The sequence below is a fragment of the Nyctereutes procyonoides genome, unplaced genomic scaffold, assembly GCF_905146905.1.
Source record: "Nyctereutes procyonoides isolate TBG_1078 unplaced genomic scaffold, NYPRO_anot_genome, whole genome shotgun sequence".
NCBI lineage: Eukaryota > Metazoa > Chordata > Mammalia > Carnivora > Canidae > Nyctereutes > Nyctereutes procyonoides.
Genome location: NW_026575148.1, coordinates 620,861 through 644,184, shown reverse-complemented (window position 1 = coordinate 644,184; position 23,324 = coordinate 620,861). Strand labels below are relative to the sequence as shown.

Genomic DNA, 23,324 nt, shown 5'->3' with positions numbered 1-23,324 from the left:
TTTTCCACAAGGTTGCTTATAACTTGTATACATTCTCCCGCCCTCTTCCTTCCATGTAAGGATATCCTTCCCGGAAACCTCCATTCTCTAGCTTTTACCTGGAGGGATTGCCCTCAGGCCTTCAAGATACCCATCTTCCTGGGACTTATATTTGTTATCATCTTGGAATTCTCTTTGCCTTTCTCCCAAGTTTAATCTCCCATTTCCAGAACTCAGTATTTTTCACTTTCTTGGTTTGCTCAGATATTTTGGTGGAGCTTTCTGCCAAAGTGAGCATGCCCGGTAACTAGTTTTAGACTGCAGTCTTGAAAGTGTCTTAATTCTGTACTCTCATTAACCTGAATACAGAATTCCAGGTCGTCGATATTTTTCTTCATAATTCTGAAGACAGTACTTCATTGTTCTCAACCTCAAACTTGACTTTTCAGAAGTACAGTGTCATGATATGGAATCTTTTGCATATGATTTTATTTTTCTTAGGAAGTTTTTACAATCTTTAGTTCTGAAGATTCATGATCACGGACTCTGTTGGAAATCTTTTTTTCATTCTTTTGTGCTGGGCTTTTGGTAGGCTATTTTAATTTGGAAACTTTGCATTTGGAAATATCTTTTATGATGTCTTTGATAACTTACTCTCTTTTGTAATCTCTCCACCACCTGTTCTCTTTCTGTCTTCTACTTTTGTTAGTCAGATACTGTACCTCTTAGATTGGTCTCTCTTTTTGTCACGCTTTCAGCTTGATAGAACTTTCCTCAACTTTATCTTTCAAATCTTTTAAAATTTGTTTTGTGTGTTCTATTGGTTTTTGGTTAGCCTTATGAAATACAGATATATCTTATATGTAGATTCTGTGTATAAAAACCTACATGTAAAATTTTTTTATTCTGCTGCTTGTATCATCTTTCTTTCTTCCAAGTTACTTTTTCTCCAGTGCTTTTTTTTTCTCTTTTGCTTAAGATGCTACACTCTAATACAGGGATTGATAAACTGGCCTGCTGCATCGGAGTTGAATCCTGTCTTAGCTCTCGAGCGGAGGATGGTTTTTAACGTTTTAAAGGGTTATTTAAAGAAATTAAAAAGACAGAAGAATATGCTACAGAGAAGTTGATGGTCCACAAAGCCTAGAATATTTACTATCTTTTAACAAAGTGTTCTGATCTTTGCTTTAATGTCTGTGGATTCCAGGCTTTTCTTCCATGTTTAAGAGTCAGAGACACTACAAGTGAATTGGAAACTGTATGTAAGTAGGGCTTGCTTAGCTTTCCTGGAAAGTAAAACTTGGTAATGTTGAAGCTAGTTTTGTTACGAGTACACCATAATGTTGTTATTTATTGGTTTTTTATTTGGGGCTTTTTGGTTTCTCTAGAAGAGAATCTAATCTCCTTGCCTGAGTGTGTGAATCTGCTGCACATGTTTGGAAGGCGAGAACACTTCTGATTATCCAGGCTTTCATTTATTCTGATTTCAATACAGTTACCTTCATCTAAATTCTCTACTTCACATTCAGTTCCTTCAGAGGCCAAATCTTCATCTTCTGCTGGAGTCACAGTGAAGTTTGTTACCTGGCTGCACAGGGAGTGGAGAGTTGGGCATCCAATTTCTATTTAAGTAGAAGTCAACTCATGCCTGTTTCCAGCCTGACCTAACACTGCTGTGTTTTGTAGATTACTGTACCTCCTAACTTAGATTTTCATGGAAAAAGATTAAAAAGTTTAAACATAACTGGGAATTGTATATGAAGTAAAATTAACTAAGTTCTTTTATCATTATATAATCTGTTTGACCTTATATACATTCCCATACTATTTTTTTGGTATTGGAAGTTCAGGATTTTATTCAGTTACATAGAAAACATGGTTTTTGCTAAAAATTACAAAGAAATCTTTAATATTCAAAAGAGCCCTCTGAGGTTGTAGATGTATTAATTGCATTTTACAACTGAAGAAATTGGAGACACAGAGAGGTTAATTAAGTTTATGTGGAGGATCACATTGTAGGAGTAGAACCAAGATTCAGGCAGGCAGCCTAGATCTAGAGAATACTTTCTTCCCATCTATGTTACACTATAGTTCATGATAGCATATGATAGAGGGGGGAGCCTGGCTGACTCAGTCATGTTAGCATCCAATTCCTGATCTCAGCTCAGGTCTTGATCCTGAGGACTGTGAGTTCAAGCCCTACGTTGGGCTCCACGCTGGATGTGGAGCCTACTTTTAAAAAAAGGAAAAAAGCATATGACATACATAGGTGAATTATAGTTGTGATTGCTAGGAGTTCAGAAGACAGGATGTCTGGGCTGGAGAGTTAGTGGTAAGCTTCATAAAGGATGTGGAGCTTGAGTCCTTGAGTAGGTAGGAGGAAGGGAATAAGGTAGTTCAGGTAATAGGTTGTGATCTAAGACACTATAGCTGTTACATTTAGGAGGTGGTAAATATACCATTCTGATTTAAGTGGAGGCTTGGGGATTGTTGAATGAAAACTTGACCATAATGTTTGTCTAGTCAGATCATAATATTACATTTCAGAATAACGTATGTGTTTTTTACACTGTGGGTTATGGGAAGGTTTTATTCTAATAGGGACTGAATAGTAAGAATCATCTTGTATTCAATATGAATTGTAGATTCAGAGATATAACACTTTAGGTGGTTTGTGGTTAATATATTAAAGTAGTAGTGATATAAGGAATATTAGGCTTCCTGCCTGGATTAGATTGCATCTAATTTTGTTTTTTTATTTTTTTTCCATTGAGGGTTGACATATTTTGCAATTATTTTTTGGTAACAAAGTATTGCAGTGGGTGTAATATTTGAGAAATTTCATTTTGGTCATTTGATACCACTTTTGGCTAAGATGTTGTTTTGCTTTTTATTGTAAGTGAAGGAGTTGGAAATTGTCTCTAGATTCTTGTATCCATTTTTAGTAAAAATGAAGCCATGTTTTTCCAGCCTGGGCTTAGGGCCCTCAGGCAATGAGAGAGATCATAGCTAGATCTCAAAAGCAGTTCAATTGTGATTTGGTGGTGAGGGAGGTGGGTTGTATTTTGGTTTTTAATCTTACTCTGGTTTTCCTTATTCTTTTCCAGTGTGTAAGCTCTTCGTTATAATGTCAAGAGATAGACCTATAGTGTTTGATACTCATAAAGTGAGTCACCAGCATCGTTTCTTTTTTTTTTTCTTAAGTTTTGGAGAAGAGTTCAATGAACAGGAATCAGAATATCCTAGACTAGAGAAAAATTGGAGCATCTATATTCTAGAATTTCATCATCAGTCTTAAACAGTGTTTTGTGTTTCATTCCTTGAATGCTAAAAGTTAGGATGAAGTTTAAAAGACTTGTAAAATTGTTCCTAATTTGCTTTCTTAGAATATGTGCTCAGAGATAGATTCTCTACTACATTATAAGAAAAACAATGATTTGCATGGTGAAAAGCTTCAGTAGTCCTATTTATTGAAAAAGTCTTTTTTTTATTATTATTTGCTTTCATAATGCTTACACTTAACCTGGTTTCAGCTCTTAGTAAAGTGATTAATGTCACTTAATCATAGATATAATGAGGTTATGCTTTTATAACTGCACTATTTAAAAAATTGTGTAGTAGAATCTTACATGTGTAATGTAAGTTAAGTAAGCAATCTTTGTTTTTTTCTCTGAAGGATGTTTTAAGCAGAGAAGTCTGTGGTATTTAGTAATTTGAACTACTAAATTATAATGTAAATTTAAAACACAATGTGTTCGTTACTTTTGTTAATTAGCAAACTGTCTCACAAGCTTAGATTATGCAAAGTAGTTTAGGTTAATGCCTTGTAATGCTTTTTTCCTGCATGCACACACAGGTGTGCTTCCTCTCAGAAGCATCTTTCATTACAAACAATATATATTTCACCCAAGTTAATGGAATAGGTTTGCACTGATGACGGGGCAGTTCTTGCCTTTATTTCCCCTCACTGGAGACTTTTGATTACTGTCAGGGCCCTATCTTGGGTATATAGTCCCGTCCCCCCCCCACCCCCCCGCGAAAGTCTCTATACTTTAAGCAACTATAGATTACCAGTGTTTGTCTTTGATACTAGTATAAATGCAAAACTCTGAAATGAATATATTATTACAGAAGTGAAGAAAAAAGTAGTGGTAAGATATATGTAATGATTTAGTTGTAGAAAAGTTAAAAACAATTCATATTACGTTTTAAAATGATGTGGAACCTAGCTGTGCTTTGTTAAACCCTCATTAGTCATTTTAATTGAAATTGACATCCTATCAATTTGACAGTCCTCCTTAAGCTGAATATTACAAAATCATGCCAACTTCTGCAATGAAGTGATCTACTCCTACTGCATGTAAATAAGTTAGTAGCCATTAGCCAAAGTAGGAAAAAGATTGACAAATATGTTTAGGGAAAACTTGTACAATAATATTAGCTGATTTTAGGGAGAATTGTGAATGAATAACAGATGGAATATCACAAAATATTACATTGGAAAGTAACTGCAATGTAAGTATCACTCCTGGAATTCTTACTGTAAATTGCAGAGGTTGTTGGTTTTACAGATTTATAAGACTTGAAGATTTATAAAAATAATTTAGTTACCCCTCACCCCTTAGTGCTCAATATCATGGAAACTGACATCTATTATTGTGTAGGTTGTTTTTTATTTGAGTAGAGTTTCAGATTTCTTTCTTATTCTGAAACCAGAGTACTGCAGAGATAAATTGAGCAAGGTAACTTTGTGATAGGGTGCTGAATATTTGCTGGAGGTTCATAATTGTAAACTAATGGCATATGCTTATGAGTTTGTTTGTTTTTTTTTAACATTAAAGAAGTAATTTGGTCAGGGGCACCAGAGTACCTCCATTGGTTAAGTGTCTGCCTTTGGCTCAGGTCATGATCTCAGGGTCCTGGGATTGAGCCCTAAATCAAGGCTTCCTGCTGAGCAGGGAGCCTGCTTCTCCCTCTCCTTCTGTCTGCAGCTCCTCCTGTTTGTGCTCTCTCACTTTCTCTCAAATAAATACATAAAATCTGTATAAAAAAAAGTAATTTATTCAAATACTTAACCAGCATGTATTTAACCTGAGTTATGGAGGATATAAAGAAGATGCTTAGACTACCTCGCAAATGGCTTCAGAAGGTGTTTGCTGAAGTTCTGTCTGTGTATTCTGGTTATATATGTGTGTATATATATATATCCTAAAGCAGGTATTCACTATAGTAAATGTGAAAACATGCAGAAGTCTTTTTAATAAAAAAGTTCAGGGGTTATTATCTGGGTTTTCATTATCCGGATGTAGCTTTGAAGCAAATCAGGTGTTTTATTTATAGAATGTAGCATAAATATTATAACCTATGAAGAAGTATATTAAAAAGTTGAAATCAATTTCTAGTATAGCGATTTGTAGGTAGTATCTCCACAAACTAACGTGTAGATTGTATTCTAATATGCTTAGAAATAAATATTTTTTTAGAGAAGTAATGCTATAAATGGCCTCTTCCCTGGCAATATTAGCCCTGGAGAGTTCATTTTGTCTACAATTTGGCTTACAGGACCATGGTTTTCTTTTTTTTTTTTTTTTTTTTCAGGTTTCTTTTTTTTTTTTTTTTTTTTTATAAATTAATTTTTATTGGTGTTCAATTTACCAACATACAGAATAACACCCAGTGCTCATCCCGTCAAGTAGGACCATGGTTTTCAAAAGAAAATAGCACCATTACTAATAATAAGGGAAACAAAAAGTATTTATCTTGCATTATGGTATTTAAGATAAAGAAGAGAGATTTATGTGAAAAGAGAATAGCTGGAGTGGAAATAACAGATGAGAACAGTAAATGGCAGGAAAAGGATGATACTGAAAAATGAGCTGAATATAGTATAGGGTGTTAATAAAATACTTTCCATCACACATTGTTCTGGGGGCCTGGTTACTCTAGAATAGGTGGGTAAGATGAGCTATTCCTATACTTCCTTCCTTCCTTCATTTATTTATTTATGTTTTAAGGGGGGGAACTATCCACCACAAAGCCCTTAAGAAAAGGAAGTCACTGCCTTTATAAAACCCAGGCAGTCCTTTAAATTTATGACCATGGGTGGTAAATAATTTATATTTTTGTTATTACCAATAATAAAACCAGATCTTTAAAACATTTTCTACATTGAGTGGGTTTTTTTTTTCTTTGAGTATATTATCCCTGAGGAATAGTGTCGAATTTGATACCATTCTTCAAAAGATCGATTTACCCTTAAAGCATAGAAATTAATACTATTTTAGCTTACCTAAACTGCCATAAAAACATTATTTCTATGGCAAAATTCCTTCACTGATTGAGTACCTCCTGTGTGCCAGGCATTTTTCTTGGCACTCCAGCTACAGCATTGAACAAGAGACAATCTTTGATTTAATGGACTTCACGTTATAGGAGAGATTTATTTCAAGTTTCGCTTGAAAAATGGCAAAAAGTCATCTATCCTTATTACCTTTAAGTTGGCTTACTTTAGGATATTCAGTATCCTAGATAGTATCCAGAGGAAAAAAAAAAAGTAGAGAAGGGGTAGTAAGTTTATTAACCATTTTTAAATAGGGCAAAAAAAGCTTCTTTTTAAGAAGTAAGGATGAGAGTTCGTATACTTTCCCAGCTTTCCGTGAAGAAGGATTCTTCTGATCATGAGAGTGTTTGAACTATTCACTCTGTCATGGCAGCTCTATTTTTAGAAGGTTTCATGTGTTACTGCTGAACTACCACATAACTTAAGTACTGTATACAGTAGAAGAGGCAGTATAATAAGTTGTTAAGTGAACACTCTGGATCCATACCACCTAGATTTAAACCCTACTTCCTCTAATTAAACTGTGTGATCTTGGGCAAGTTACTTGAATTTTCTGTGCCACAGTTTTAAAATCTGTGAAGTAATGATAATAGTTGGCTGTGTGAGTATGAAATTGGTTAATTGGTAATGCTTGGCACTTGCAAGTACTAAGTGACAGCTGTTACTATTTTCCATGCTTGACATACAGTTGATATAGAAGTCAACTTTTCTAGATTTTCACTTGTTTTTGGCCAAGCACCTTATTATTTTGTTTGGCAGGTTTATGCTTTCAAGAACAATTTCATATAATGGAAGTCTGGGTTCTAGCCTTGCATCATCCACAGGTTTGATCTTGATTTGATCACTTAGTTGGAGGAGTGGAGGAGTTCAGATAAAATAATCTAAAATTTTTATGTAAGATAAAAGCATTTTAATTTTTTTAATAGGTGAACATGTTGAACCTTTGGCTGTTTTGAGTACTCAACTGGAACTTATTTTTGTAGTTTTTTGTTTAATGGTGATCCGTGAAATGTTAATACCAGGTACCACAGCTTGCCAGTGGCTATAAGTAATTCTCAAATTTTGAATTATTGGATGATGTACAGATGATTTCTGTTCTGTGTGTGGGTGTGTTTAATTCTAAATATAAGTTACTTGAAAAACATGCCCAAGGAAAGGTATTTCCCTAAAATAACTCTACCTTGGTTTTTCATGTCACTGAGAATCTATTTCATAAAATTACTAAAATAACCTCCTAGTAAAATTGGAGTCCGATAAAACAAATACGTTCTCTTCCTAGTTACAGTTTCACGTGTATATGTGCACTTTGCAATAATTTAAAAATGTTATAAACTTCGCTAAAATTTGCTTTGTTTTTATGTCTTATTTCCTGGAAGACTAATCAGATTTTCAGTAGTTTTTCACTTCTATCCAAAGGGCACCTTGTAGATAAGCATGCTGTAGAATCAAAATAAATGTGGTAGTCAGATTTTATTGAAGTTCAAATCCCGTAAAGATGGTTCTATTTAACTCTCATGAAGTTACGTGTGGTTTTTCCTGAACTTTTTCTTTTGCAGCAAAGTTCTGTTTTCATTAACTACACACTATTTTAAAGTTGAAGATGGTGGTGAAAGATCAGTCTGTGTTACCTTTGGATTTTTTTTCTTTGTGAAAGCAATGGCAGTCTTGATTGTGACAGAAAACTATCTGGAATTTGGACTTGAAACAGGTAATCATTTCATAGAAGTTTAAAAATCAGTTTTGCTTTATCAAGTGTTAATATTTTTTACTTCATTAAGTTTTATATCTGATATGTTTTTAAAATTAGGTTTGAGATGTATATTCTGTAATGTAAATAATGAACTTTTATTATTCTTAAGATCTTCCCTTTTTTGTTTCAGCTAAATTTTTTGTTACTTTTTTCCAAAAATGCTGCCCCCTCATTTTTTCCTTACAGTTAAATAAGTTTCTGCAATGCTGAAGTTTACTCACATAAAGATGCAAATTTTGATGCAAATTTTATGCACACTTATGGAATGTACAAATATCAAAGGGATGTTTTCAAAGACTGTTCCTGCTAATAACCAAATTTTATTGCATTATGGCATACTAATTAGCACATGAAAGAGCTAAGCTAGTCACTTCAAGATTTAAGATGTTCTGTTTCCTAACATTTTATTTCCAAAGAAAGATTCTGTATTAAGAATTTTTTTTTCCCTGCAGGTTTTACAAATTTTTCAGATAGTGCGATGCAGTTTCTTGAAAAGCAAGGTTTAGAATCTCAGTAAGTTTTTAAAAATATTATCACTTAAGTTTAAATTTTTTTTTTCGTAAAACAGCATTTATTATAAGTGGCTTTGTGTTTATAATCCTTGAAAAGAACTCCTTTTTAAAGTAGGACTTTTAGAAGTATCCTCACTTGTAATTTTTACATACATATAAAGACAGTATGTTTCATAGAATTCCTATTTGGATTTGCTTTTATTTGATTTAATTCCAGAGATTAAATAAATTTATACCTGAGTCATATATCAAATTCTGTGTTGAATATGCAGGTTGGGTTGTTACCTGTATGGCTAGAGATGCCTGATTTAGTTTACACTTCACCAATATCCGTTATCAATAATTGAGTAAAAGCAGTCTTTTTGTAAAAGTTCACTTAGTTTTTGTTATTATTATTATTGTGGTTTATAAAGTAATTGATTAGAGGAAAGGAAATTCCCAAAAAGTTGACATACAGAACTTACTGTCTTTTTTTTTTTTTTTTAATTTTTATTTATAGGGGTCCTGTTTCAAAACTTACTTTCAAATTTTTCCTGGCTATTTTCTGTTCACTCATTGGGGCTTTTTTGACATTTCCTGGATTACGACTGGCTCAAATGCATCTGGATGCCCTGAATTTGGCAACAGAAAAAATTACACAGTAAGCGGAAAATGTACATAAGCACATGCAGATAAATATATGTTTTCCATCTTAATGAAGGTATATTATTGTAATGAAATAATAAATTATTGTATTGAAAATTAATAACCATTTGATGTCACACTACTTCCTCTTCTATAAGCAGGTGTCTTTTATTCACTTCTAAATTTTAAGTCCTGTGATTAAAAACATACATTAATTACTAAATTTCTTTTTTTACTTGTTAAGAAATGGAAATACCAGTATTTATGTTCTTTTTAACTCAGAAGTCAGGGTTTATGACACTGTAATCTCTACAACTGAACAAAGGATCTATGGAAATTCTCTTAAATCAACAGTTTTTTAAAAAATATTTAAATTGTATGTAAATCTTAATTTTTTATTTAAAAATGGTTTGAAAGTTCACTCTATGCATAAGAAATGTATGTTTTTCTAAATTGATCTGTTTATGAGATTTTGTTAAATTCATACATTATTTGGGAATTGCTGCTACTGTACAGTATTGAATATCATAGATTACTTTTAACTGCCAAATTCTATTTTAATTATCAAATGGAGAACTCCTATTTGAATCCTTGCATATAGTTCAAAGCTCATTTACTACATTCTTTGTGGTTGCAATAGATATTTTTTGTTGGTTAGACACCTTAGCAGAACGACAGGTTTATATCTTTCAATTCATATCCAGACCCAAATTTCCATCTTGTCTTTATGTTTTGCAGTAGAAGCTCAAGTTGAGAATATTCCATTTTGATTTATGTATATATTATCTTTGAGTTTCTCTGAGTGATCATTTTTAACATTTCTGCCCTTAAAGCCCTGTATTTAATGATGCTGATTCTCTGGTCTTTATATTCTTACTTATCTCTTACCTATGTCATTTTCCTTTAATTTTGAATCTTTTTTGTTTTTCCTTCCCTCCATTTTTCTACATGTTGTGTTTGTGTGTGCATGCACACGTGTTTGCATGTGTGCCTACTTATTCTCACCTCCCAGTACCCACTTCTTCATCCCTCTTTTTTTTCCCCTCCTTTTACTCAGCATGCTCTTGGCTGCATCCTGTCTTTCTCCCAACATCCATCCATCTCTCTAATGGCTTCTTTTAAAACAAAACCTGTTTCTTCCCCTCCTCTCTACACACACACTTCAGTCCACTAACCCCAGTGTTAGGATTTAAATAAGCTGAAAGGGTGGGTGGAGGGGAGCCCTTCACCAGCTACTGAAACCGCTGTGGGCTGCTCCTTGATACTAGAGTGTTCCCTAGCAACACTGCATACCTAATACTGCTGCTTTCTTCCCCCGCACCCGGTGGTTTACCCAGGCTGGGGGATGAAAGAATCACTTTATAAAAACATTTAAAGCATTTAGTAGTGGTTTGGGATTGGGAGGGGGCACATCTTAGTTTTCTTTTCAGTAAAACATAGCTTCTTTTTAAGATTTTTTCCTTTTGGGGTTTGGAGCTTTATTTTCAGTTTGTTGCAACTCCTGACTGTGTTGTAGCACTCTGCCGTGATACAGGAGTGTGGGCAAGCTTGTTCTGTTGTGAAACTAGCATGATTGGCACAAAGAACAATGTTTCCCTCAGCCCCGTGCCCAGGCATTAGTCCTGTTTAATGCCAGAGCTTAGAACCAAAGTTCCACCATTCCCTGTCAGGTGTTCATGGTTTTCTGATGCAGCCCTGTTTGCCTCACATGGATCACAGTCATTTGCACTGTAGTGAAGATTTTGAAATGTGTGTGCGCATGTGTATGGGTGTGTATTTAAAATCCTCCACTTTAGCCCTTCACTGTGATTGATCATGAAAACAGAACATGGTAAAATAGAAGGATTCTTTTTTCTAAAATAAGAACAGTCTTTACCAGTTTTCTATCTTTGTAGGGTACAAACTTGGCACAATAACTAACAGTGAAATTATAACTCAAACCTAAAACCTTTTGGTGTATTCAGTATATTGCCTTTCTGGATTATGTACATTTTCTTGGTATGTATAGGATAGGGAAATGAACTTCATAATACTTCATGAAGGAATAAAAATATATGAATCATTTATAATTTTAACAGTGTTATTAAAACAGTATACATGATCATTGCATATTGAAAGTTTCCTCAGTTAAAAGCTGTTATAGTAGGTTCCATGTGCCATATGCCTTCTAGTGGACCTTGCTAATAATCACTGACTCTTACTTATATTTAATGAGGAGGCACTTTGTTTTAGCTTGCACTGAAAAAGTGTCAAAAGATGATGCCTGTGTACTGACAATCCATTGGATTCATTGACTGTGTTAAGTTAGTCATTTAGGTACCTGTGTTACCAAATCAGGGATGTAGTAGGGGATTGTTAACACTAGAATGGAACTGAACACTGTTAGATTTTAGTGCTATATCTGCCTTTAACCTGTAATACTGCCATGAGCAAGTCATTTAACTTTCCTGAATCTAAATGTTCTCATTTGAAAAATTCAGATAATGAGGTAGTTTTGCAGGGGCTCAAATCAGTGTTGAGTAATAATGATAAATAGAAAATAATGATGACAGTAGTACCTTAATACAGAATACTGAAAATAAGTTTCTGTCTTCATTTTGTAAGTTCCAAGTTTAATGTATTAATATATTTTGTTCCTTGGTTTTTATATTTATTTCTTACATACTTTCAGAACATTACTTCATATCAACTTCTTGGCTCCTTTATTTATGGTTCTGCTGTGGGTAAAACCAATAACCAAAGACTACATTATGAACCCACCATTGGGTAAAGAAAGTGTCCCTTTGTAAGTATGGGTATTTGAGGGTTAATTTTTGTTTCCTTAGAGAGTCAAAACTGCTTTCCAAAATGGTATATACTATATTTAAGTTTTTTAACGATAATATTAGGATACTGGGGTTTTTTTTTTGATACTGTGTTTTTAAGCATTAATAGAAATGCTAAAAGATGTGTTCGAAAACTGAAGCTACAAATCATCATTTGACCTTTTTATGATCTTCCTTAATGAATGTGAATGATCATTAATCCACACTGATGTTATCTTGTATACTTGTAAGATTTTCTGTCTTCTCTCTTAACGTCCAGTTGCTATCTGACATTATTGTGTTTGGGGGCCTATTTTTAATATTCTTTTTGCCGTTCTTTTTTTTTTTTTCTTCCTTAATTGTGAAAATTACGGAAGATAAAATGAGTAGTATAAATGGATACTCATATTCAGTCCTTATAAGAGTTGCTAGTATTTTCCATATTTACTTCACTTTTGTTTGATGTAGTAGTTTTTCAAGTGAACTAGGGATCTAACATATTCACCCCTAAGTACATGAGTATTCACCTCTAAGAAATAAGGACATTTTCTGGCATAGTATTATCATCATCCCTATCAAATTAAAAATAATGCCTTACCATTATTATCTAATATTAGGTCATATTTTCCTTTTTAACAGAAGAAGATAGTAAGGAAACACAGAAACAATTTATTAAAAGGTGCTAATAACTATACTTGATATATTAACTCATTAGCCTTATGAAACTATGTTCCATAAGTAATAGAAAGTAATAGAAAGATTCAGACAAAGCTGGTTCAAACCCTAGTTCTGATCTCACTGAAACTGTCACGTGAGGGAGATGATTTAACTTCACTGAGCCTCTGTTTCCCCATCTGGAAAATGAAGATAATAGTATCTACCTCACAAAGTTACCATTGGAATTAAATGAAAGAATGCATGTAATGCAACCAGCTGGAAGTAAATGCTTAATCAATGTTTCTTTCACTGCTTTGCCTCGTCAAAATTAAAGTAGAAAACCTTGACTAGTCATTGACTCCACAGTATACATTTTATATTATGTATTTCTTTTAGATCCTGGTACAGATTTGTCTTGGAGTATATAATCAGTGATGACCATGACTTTTTTTTTTTAAGTTAATCTTATTGAACTAGGGAAGTATTCATTGAAGCTGTAATGTTTTTCCCCCACACAAGTAAGTCTTAATGATAATTTTAACTTGACAGATTCCCAGTGTTTTTAAAAGTAATTTCACACATTTCAACCGTCATATTAAGCGCCTGATGTATGCTAGAGATTAGAATAGGTACGGGGAGCATGGTCTAACTGTTGCTTTCAAATTACTCGTAGTGTTAGCTTTTATCAAAGGAGAAACCATGGTCTTTTAAAAACATTAAGCCACGAAAGGACATCAGAAATTACCTCTGCTTTCTAAATTCCTTTAAGGATCCCTCTCCAGTCAACTGGGAAAAAAGTCATAAGGGTACATCTTCTACCTGGAATCCTCATTTTAGTCTTGAGGAATTGCTCATAACTGAGGCAGCTTGAGCTCATAGGTTAAGTGACTCGTTGGAGAGAAATCTGAGACCAATTTCTTCATTGATATATCAGAATTACTGGCTTTCCTAGGATCCCAGTCAGGAACTCAGCAGAGTGAGATTTATTCAAATATCTTTGTAATCAGACAAAACACTAGGCATGTGTTGTTCACTTGATAGTTCCAAAGACAGTCTTCTATAGTTTCCTTCTTTCTCCTGCTCTCCAGTGTAAGAGCTCTCAGCTTCTCTTCATTTTACAACCAGTTTTTTTTTTTTCATGAAGGAGGGTAGAGAAAAGGACCCCATGTATCTTCTACACGTTTCTTCTAGATATCTGTTACTAGTATTCTTTCGTGGTAGGTACGTTTATCTTTCTAGTTCTATTATACAAGTCAAAGGTATTATATAGAAAGTGTAGTATAGTGTGGGATACTTTTGTTTTATATCTCCAACTGTAACTAAGTATAGGTATCTTATATTTTATATGGTGAACACTGACACATATAACTAGATGTTAATGTATTTTGGTCTTTGAGAGCACCATATCAACTTTTTGATCTGTAGAATGACAGAAGCGACATTCGATACTCTGCGACTCTGGTTAATAATCCTGCTGTGTGCTTTGCGGTTGGCCATGATGCGCAGTCACCTACAAGCTTACTTAAACTTAGCCCAGAAATGTGTGGATCAAATGAAGAAAGAAGCAGGGCGAATAAGTACAGTTGAGCTACAGAAAATGGTAAGTTTCATACTGTAGTCACTGAAAAATAGCAAACACTGTATTGTAAGAAAACAAAGCATTTAACTTCCCTTACTGTTTTTTTAAAAGAATTTATTTATTTATTCATGAGAGACACAGGCAGAGGGAGAAGCAGGCTCCATGCAGGGAGCCCGATGCAGGACCCGATCCCGGGACTCCAGGATCATATCCTGAGCTGAAGGCCGACTCTCAACCACTGAGTCACCCGGGCATTCCTTAACTTCCCTTAATAGTAATTTTATCCCATAGTACTCTTGATGTTAAATAAATGGCATAATCCTAAATTGAAAGATACTGAAGAGATCTTGATCTGATTTTGGTGCTAAGTGAACAGACAGTCTCAGGTCCTCTTCCTGCCTTAGTACTTAAAGTATCATATAGTTTGGGTTGCAGTGCTGTGGTATATCTACTGTTGCTAAATGAGACACCACCCCTCCTCCCCCACATTGATTTGGAAGACAGTACAATATATTGTCTAGCCTTTAAGATTTACAAGACTTAATATTAGTTTTAGTGACTAAGTTGATTCCATGTGACATTATTCGAAGTATTTGAACATAAAATGTAAATATTTAACTTAATGGGAATTTCAGAGAAGGAAAGGGCTAGGAATCCATCCACCATTATAGTTAACTGGATCTGTATAATCTGATCATGTCTTTTTTTGAAATTTGGTTTTGGGTACTTTGTTCTTTACTGTCTTTCATAGTCAGGGGTGTTCATTAAGATTCAGACACTTAAAAAAAAAGATTCAGACACTTTTTGTTTTATCTTATGTATTTTCATTCTGTATAATTTTACCTCAGATTTTAGTTGAATATGTTCATATAGAATAGAGATTTAATGTTTTTATTTACTAGGGGTTTATGGCTCAGCCTGTCATTTTTATTTAGTTTGATGTTTGTGGTGTCTGTCTAGAGATACAAGCATTTTGTTTTATATTTGAAATGTAAGTGAATATACTAATTGAATTTAAGTGGTTATTTTCTCCAATTTATATTAACCACTTAACTATTTTCAAAGAATTTATTTTAATATTTTCACATTTAAAAACTTGTCTTCAAACTAAGCCTTCCTGAAGTCAGTTTGGAGTCATTTATAATGAAGTGCAAACTTAATAGCATTTAGCTTCCTTCACATGATGGGATTACCTATCTCTTAAGCAATTCATTTTGACAATTATATGAAAGTTTAATTCACTCTTAACATGTCACTTAAGAATGCTTTTGGTTGCAGGTGGCTCGAGTCTTTTATTACCTTTGTGTCATTGCCCTGCAGTATGTGGCACCTCTGGTAATGCTGCTTCACACAACTCTGCTTTTGAAAACACTAGGTAGGCCTGGTAACTGGGAAATACGTTGTTTTACTTTCTACCTATAATGAATAATGCTTTTTGTTACCTACAAAGCAGTATGCTTCTTAAAATTGTTTTCTTTAAAAGTTTTAAGAAGAAATATGGCAAACTTTTAAAAGTTGATTCATAATATTGATTTTGAAAACTCAGGTCCATATAGTTCTAATAATATTATGCTTTACATATAGGAGTTGTCTGCTAAAGATTAATCCCCAAATTTACTGAGTAACTTGAGTGAGCACTCTTAGTCTTATTTATTTTGTGTTGTAAAAAGGATTATAAAAGATTTTACTAATGCCTAACATTTCAGTTATTATAAGGTAATTGTATACTTATATGAATTGCAGGGTCCTTTGGTGAGTTCTACTTTAGATATTGACAGGATAAAGATTTTTCAGCAGAAGAACAAAGTTCTCGTATGAATCTGTTCACTAAACTATCAAGTTCCTGTGTTGTGTTATTCGAGAACTATCTATTACTGTATTGATCATTTCCCTTTGCTGAGATCAGGCAGTCAGCCAGTGTGGGGGTTTAAGAAGACCAAAGGAACTAAATGTATTATTTGGGTGGGCTTTGTAGATACCATAGAGATGATGATAGATGTAAATGGCCTTTAGGAATCTGTGGAACATAAAGAGGTAGCTCAGTTATAAATTATGTGACTCATATCCTATCCAACATAGGAAAATATATGATGAAAAACTTTTGGAAGCTATTAATAGTCTCTCACATTGAAATCATAGATAGTTTCTGAGAAAGAAATTTATTCTGATATTCTAAAGGTAGAAAAGATTTCTAAGAAGTTACTGAGTCTTTCCCTGTCACTCCAGTAGAGGTAGTTGATTAATGTATTCTACAAGGGAGAAAATTGTTATTATTTTACCAGGTTTTAGTGCAGCTAATTAAAGGTAAATTAGACTTTTATCTCTACTTTTACAGATATAAGACCAGCTTGTAGTCTAATCAAATTAAATGACTTCTTTTTTTTTTTACCAGGTATGTAGAAACGCTATTTTACTTCATTTTCAATAGGAAATAGTTTGTTATGCCACTAAATTTCTTGTTTTTAATTTCAAGTGTATGTTAAAGATTTTCTTGTTTCAATTAGAAGCCTTGGAATTGTTACTCTTCAAGTTTTACTTGTGTCTTGAATTTTCTAGGTAATCATTCCTGGGGGATTTATCCAGAATCTAGCTCTACCTTGCCAGTGGATAATACTCTACCCTCCAATTCTGTTTCCTCTGAATTACCATCTGCTGATGGGAAGGTGAAGGTAACTGTTACACAAATAACAGTGGCACTGAGCAGCTTAAAAAATATTTTCACTCCTCTGCTTTTTCGAGGACTTCTGTCTTTTCTGACCTGGTGGATTGCTGCTTGTCTCTTTTCTACAAGCCTTTTTGGGCTTTTCTATCACCAGTATCTGACTGTGGCATGAATCTTAATTAACAAAAACGGATATCCAAGTCACACTCGAAATTGAAATATTTGTGCTGTCGGAAACCAGAAGAAAGCAAATACAAAGGAAAAAAAACATATCAGAATATTTTGTTTTAAATGCTTCCTCTGTATTCTCAGGGTGAATCAATGGTATAATATTTAAAATTACAGAGTAGATTATTAACTGCTATACTGTGGCATTGGAATTTTAACTCCTTGTATTAACTAATGTGAGAGGGCTATCTACAGGGGTAATACTTTTGATTACCTTGGTTTACAGAAACCTCCAGCAGTCTTTGAAACTTCTCATTTGACTCCACTTATTGATTGATTGCTCTTAATGGTACAAAGGTACTGTTAATATTCATATTGGCTGCCTATAGAACAATCTTCAAACTGAGCCATGCTTTGGGGGAGGGAAAGGAGCTAAAATCACTTCTGTTGGTAGTATGTTAGTCAGTCTTCAAACAACAATAGCAAAATCCAACAGAAAGGACGAAATAGCTACTGTATATTACAGTAAAGAAAGCTGCATAGTAATTTTAAATTTTATGGAGATGTACATGCTTAATATCTACAAGTACTGCTGCCTGAGAGTAGCAAGAATATTGTTTTAAAATGTATTCTATCCAGTTTGAGGGATCTTTTAATATGATTGGCTATATGAACATTTGCAATCTTGCTAATAGGCTTGGAACTCCCATATTTTATTCTGTGATCCTAAATATAGTTCTTTTATTAGTCTAAAGATATTTATCAACATTGATCAGACTTTTAAAAATTTACTTTAATCCTGCTGACTACCTGTATGTATTGTATATATTATATATTAAATATATAATATATTGAGATTATAAAAGGTGAAAATATTGGATCCTTATATTTTAAGTTGCTGAATGTATATTAAATGTGGTTGAATGAGATGTGTTTGTATCTAGAAATTTTCTTTCTTTTTGGAATGAGATTAAAATATGTTTTGAAAGTTCATTAGATCAAGCAATTTATTTGTGTTACCTATGTGTGAGACTGCTTAGAATTTTATAAGTACTTGGGATGATTTCTCCCAAATTAAAATTATTTTTCTGTCATTTTCAAAAATCAGAACTTTTCCCGCTAACCAAATCTACAGGAATCATTTAAACCCATGGTAAATAGGAATTCGTTTAGGTTTATGGTGTTTAGAATAAGAAATGTTAATAATTTTCTTTACAGAATGAAATTGAAGTAACTTGAATGAAAAATTCATAGGAAGTGAAAAAAGATCTAAAAATGTTTTTGATGCTTTCTTTGTTTATCTAAAACCCCAAATTAAGAGCTTCAGTTATAAAGGGAATGAATATAAGAGATAAAGTCTGTTTCCTTTTTCAACAAATAGCAGAATTTATAGATAAACATTCTTCCATTGAATGTTCTTCAGAGGCTATATGTTAGTGCTATGGTTTCAGTGCTATTGTCACTATTGAAAGAAATTTTGAATCTCTTTTGGAATTTCAAGGTTTGTGGTTCACATTCATTTGAATAATCACAGTGCAGCAAGTTCCTGTCTTTTGGTATAGATTAAATATTGTGGAATTAGCTGACATTTCTAAATATGAGTGAGTAATAAGTGCTTAATTTGGCTAAAACTCTGATTGATAAGAATTGTTAATATAGCCAAATGGTAGTTCATGTGTATTTCCAAAAGGAACATTCCAAATACATCTTGAGATAACAGCATCCACTAAAATAAGTGTCTTTTAATAAGATTATAGCAAAGCATGATATTTATTTTGTATGTGAAAGTTCTCACATGTTGGACTTGAAAAGAACCTCACCTGATATTTATAAAACCATTTTTATTGAAGAGCTACGTTTTTAAAACTATAATTTAAGTTATTATTTTGAGTTTCAAAGATTGTACCATGGTATTATATAGGGTGGGGCAGGGGAGGCATAGAATTTATTATTGGATGAAATAACCTGCATTTCTAAAATACTATTGATTCACTCTTTTTAGACTTGAATTCTCCCTAAGTGTACTGTGAACTTGTTCAAACTGCACATTAATTTAAGTAATGGGTTTGGTTTAGGTTTTTTTTAGCCTTTCCAAACAAATTTGAAGAATATGATGGTTGTAACTACTAACTGGTTTATTTAAGCATCTTGTCTATGTATACAAATTCTGTTTCTGAGTGTAAAGGGTTTATACTTTCTGTAAATCAAATAATATTTTTTTAATTGAGATATAATTGACATATAACATTGTATTTGCTTTAGATGTACAACATAATTTTATATATATATATATATATATATATAGCAAAATGATTCCAAATAATATTTTAATATTCTTAGGCCAGTAGAATTCTTTTATTATTTATGTTGGGCTCTAGTCAATATAACTAAGTGCTTCATAGATCAGTTTTTTTATATTTTTGTTAAATTAACTAGGAATCCTTATAATCTTGTTTCATATGATTTGTGGAATTGCTTTTGACAATATGTTGATTCCTGCCCCCCCCCCAATTCCCTGCCCATTACATGATAAAAATCCAAGCTGTATTCTCCCTCCTACCCCCATTGATGTGTCTGAAATGAAAAGCATATAATTTTATCTTAATATCCGTATGCATTTTGATTATCTTTGGCATTTTCCCCAGAATTCCAATTGCTATGCTTAAATGACCAACGCATCCAAGCAGAATGGGTTCATTGTCTTATTGTTTCTGATATAAATATCATTGGTAAAATAGTGACATTTCTTCTTGAGTTATGATTCAGAACAGATATTCATCCATTAATGGAATTGATAGGTCCAGGAAGCAATAAGTAGAATTCATTATGAAATCTATAATTGGAACTTCACTGGATAGATTTTATTCTTTCAAATGAAAGATTAAATTCTCAGTACTGAAAAGCATAGGGTCTCAACATTCTCTGAATTCAAACACACTTTCTGAGCCATCTCATAATTGAAAATGGTCTATCATGGTATATGGCTCTATTCAGCAAAATAAAACTAAGTGATTTTTGAATGTAGATCATCCCACATCTTCACAGACCTTTAGGTGGCCTAAAGAATCAGATTTAAACACAATTATGATCTGAGACCATGAGCCCAGTTCTCAGATATTTCTACAATATTGTCTTTTAACTCCTACTTGTCTCATTATGTCTGTACCCTGGCTTCATAACTGAGCTGGTTATGTGCCATGATAACTCTGACATGGACACTAAGGATGATCACAAAACTAATGTTAACCTTTCTCTTCTTTAAAGTGGTAAAATTTTTACTTAGTCTTTTTTTTTTTCTTCCTAAGAAAAAAGAAAAACCAGATATAGCTTGTCCATATGCTTATTTTATGTTAAAATTGAACTCCTTTCTTTTTAGCTACAAACTATTATGTTGGGTGGGCCTCTCTTTAGTGATTCAGAGTGTGTATTTTCTATTTCATTGTTGAAATGTTTCTTTTCCCCTTATAATTCCCTGTATATGGTTACTCCCCTCCTTTCTCCCACTTGGCAGAAGACCTATTCATCATCTTAAATGAAGAAACAATATAATTTTATGGAAAGAATGTTAGTTTAATAATCAAGAAACATCCCATTGCTGCCTTCAGTTAGCTATTTTTTGCACTAAGTGTTCAACCTCTAGTAATTAAATAGAATTGAATTATCATCACTTTTGACCTCAGTATTATCATAAAATAAAAAAATTTACATTAAATGTATGGCTATATATTTTTACAGCTGGTATCAATTTTTTGTGTGTGTTAGCATGAGAAAAATGAATAGCAATTTTTGGCTTCAGGAGCAGTCACAGATCAGGTTAGAGGGCATTCATTCACTTTTCCTTGGAAATAACTTCAAGTGTTTTTTTTCAGGAACATTTTGTTTTGTACTCTTTTAATTATTCACTCAGTAAAATTTATTTGGTATCTATAATATTCCAGAAACTGCCCTACATACAACAGTGAACAAAACATCAAAATTCTTCCTCAAGGAGCTTAGAGTCTGGTTCAGGAATGCAACAAAATGAATATGAGTCAAATGTAGGATATGTTAGATAGTGACCTAATAAGTGGAGATTGGGGAGGAATCAGGGAAGGGAGAAAGAATATGAAGATGGAGGATAGGGATAAAGTAAAATTTTAAGCAGAGCATTGAGAGAAAGCCTCACTGAGAAAGTAATTGGAGTAATGAATGACTTGTAGGAAGTAAGACCCTTCATAGTGTTGTTTTTTTTTTTTCTTATGAGCCCTGTAGTTTATTTGTTGACAAAACACCTCGATTGCTTGGACTTTGCTATTTGTGTGCTCACTAACGAAATACTTGAAAAGATAGTATTATATTTCTGATTTGGTGTACTGTACAGAAAGGATTATAGGCATTATATGCTGCTTGTTTGCCAATGAACAGTAAAGCATGTAAGAAATATAATCTGAGTCCGCTTGTTATAGTTTTTCTGTCAAGTGCTTTTTAACTTAATTCAGACATGTTTACATTTTATTTTAGTAGAACTTTTAAAGACTCCAAGGATTTTAAATGAGTTACAGGACCCTGGAGCAATATGATATGTCCACTTGGCAGACAAATTTTGCCCACCAGTTCTTTTATCTGTCAGATAATCTGTTAACACAGAGGTAATTAACAAAGGGTAACATGGCTGAGGACGAATTTGATTAATAGCATCTTAGCAAAATTTTAAATGTTATAACACAATTTGAGTAAGTCAAATGTACCCACTGCTGAAGTATTAAAAATGAAAGAGATGTATTTTTTAAAATAGTTCTTTACAAAAATTAGCTTTAACATCTATTTTATTTGGAATGCATTTTTCTTTCTGTATTTCTAGTGAAACAATTTATATTTATGAATAGAAAATTCTAAAAGACTAAACAAATGAAACTAGTTTCATTAGTAGAATTACTTTAAATAAGGAGCAATGATAAGTTACAGGAATTACTGTGTGTTTATGTGTATATTTACTTGTTATATTTTTAACATTTCCTCAGAGCATGAAATGTAACTTTTTTCCACATATTTAAATTTCTATCATTATAGTAAATGGTCGATGTACCAGTTTTGATAAGTGGCTTATGTCTAAAGTTGATACTCTGGCAACTGAATGGTCTGTTGAAATTGAATATCAACATCAGAGAAAAAAACTGAATTGTAGGAAAAACCCAAACTTTTATTTTTCAAATTTTATTTATTTTTTTAAGATTTCATTTATTTATTCATGAGAGAGAGAGAAAGAGAGAGGGAGAGGCAGAGCATAGGCAGAGGTAGAAGCAGGGAGCCCATGCAGGGAACCAATATGGGACTCAATCCGAGGACCCCAGGATCACGCCCTGAGCCAAAGGCAGATGCTTAACCAGCAAGCTGCCCAGGCATCCCTATTTTTCAAACTTTAATCATTTAAAGCTTTTTTAATTTAGTGAAATATTAAAGGAGTACCATTGCAACAATGGAAAAAGCAGTCTTTTCAACTCTTGGTACTAGAATAATGAGATATCCACATTTAAAAAAGTGAACCTCAATCTTTCATTTGTAGTCTATAGTACCTCAGACTACACACAAAATTGAATTCAAGAGAGACCACATACCTCATTTTAAAAGCTAAAACCATATAGTTTTTAGAGGAAGTCATAAGAATAGTTTGGTCATTTTAGGGATGGGCAAAGTTTTCTTAGTATGTAAACAATAATCATAAAATTTGTTTTAGTGATAAAATAGATTTCATACAGATTAAAAATTTCTCATCAAAAAACTGTTAAGAAAATAGACACGTCATAGCTTGAGATTAGAATACTTGTGAAACGAGACAGAGACTGGTGTTCAGGATGATATATAAACAGTTACCGAAAAGAAAAGATTAAGGACTGAGCAAGAAATTTAAATAGAGACTTCACAGTTGACCATAAAGCAGATGAAAAAGTACTCATCTCTGGCAGTTTTAATGTGATGATCCTTGTTGTTACAATTTTCTTAAATTTCTTGTACTGAATTTGTTGAGGTTCTTAGATCACTAGGTTTTCATCTCAGGTCAAGTTAAAGACTTGACTAGTTTTTCCATTTTGAGAAAAGAAATCAAAATGCGGTTGCAATGCATTGTTGGATTTTACAATTTTTTTGACAGCTCTTTTGCAGAAAAAAGTGTTGAAAAGAGTGTTCAATTCTTAAAAGTTAGGATGGTTCAATAAAATGTTAAGTACTAGCACTATCTAGATCATGCATAAAGATTTTTCAATTATGTGATCA

General features: G+C 33.0%; 1 protein-coding gene across 5 annotated transcripts in view; it reads left to right on the top strand.

Moving 5' to 3' along the window:
* TMEM161B (transmembrane protein 161B) overlaps positions 1-21,825 on the top strand; it is a 69,647-nt gene extending 47,822 nt beyond the window's left edge. For all 5 annotated transcript variants that reach the window (XM_055312823.1, XM_055312826.1, XM_055312825.1 and 2 more), the window contains 7 exons: positions 7,876-8,027; positions 8,522-8,582; positions 9,081-9,221; positions 11,877-11,990; positions 14,092-14,266; positions 15,524-15,620; positions 16,802-21,825. In XM_055312823.1, the coding sequence (XP_055168798.1) occupies positions 7,876-8,027; positions 8,522-8,582; positions 9,081-9,221; positions 11,877-11,990; positions 14,092-14,266; positions 15,524-15,620; positions 16,802-17,079 (1,018 nt within the window). In that variant the 3' untranslated portion in view covers positions 17,080-21,825. The remainder of the gene's footprint in view (positions 1-7,875; positions 8,028-8,521; positions 8,583-9,080; positions 9,222-11,876; positions 11,991-14,091; positions 14,267-15,523; positions 15,621-16,801) is intronic.
* The last annotated feature ends 1,499 nt before the right edge of the window (positions 21,826-23,324 follow it).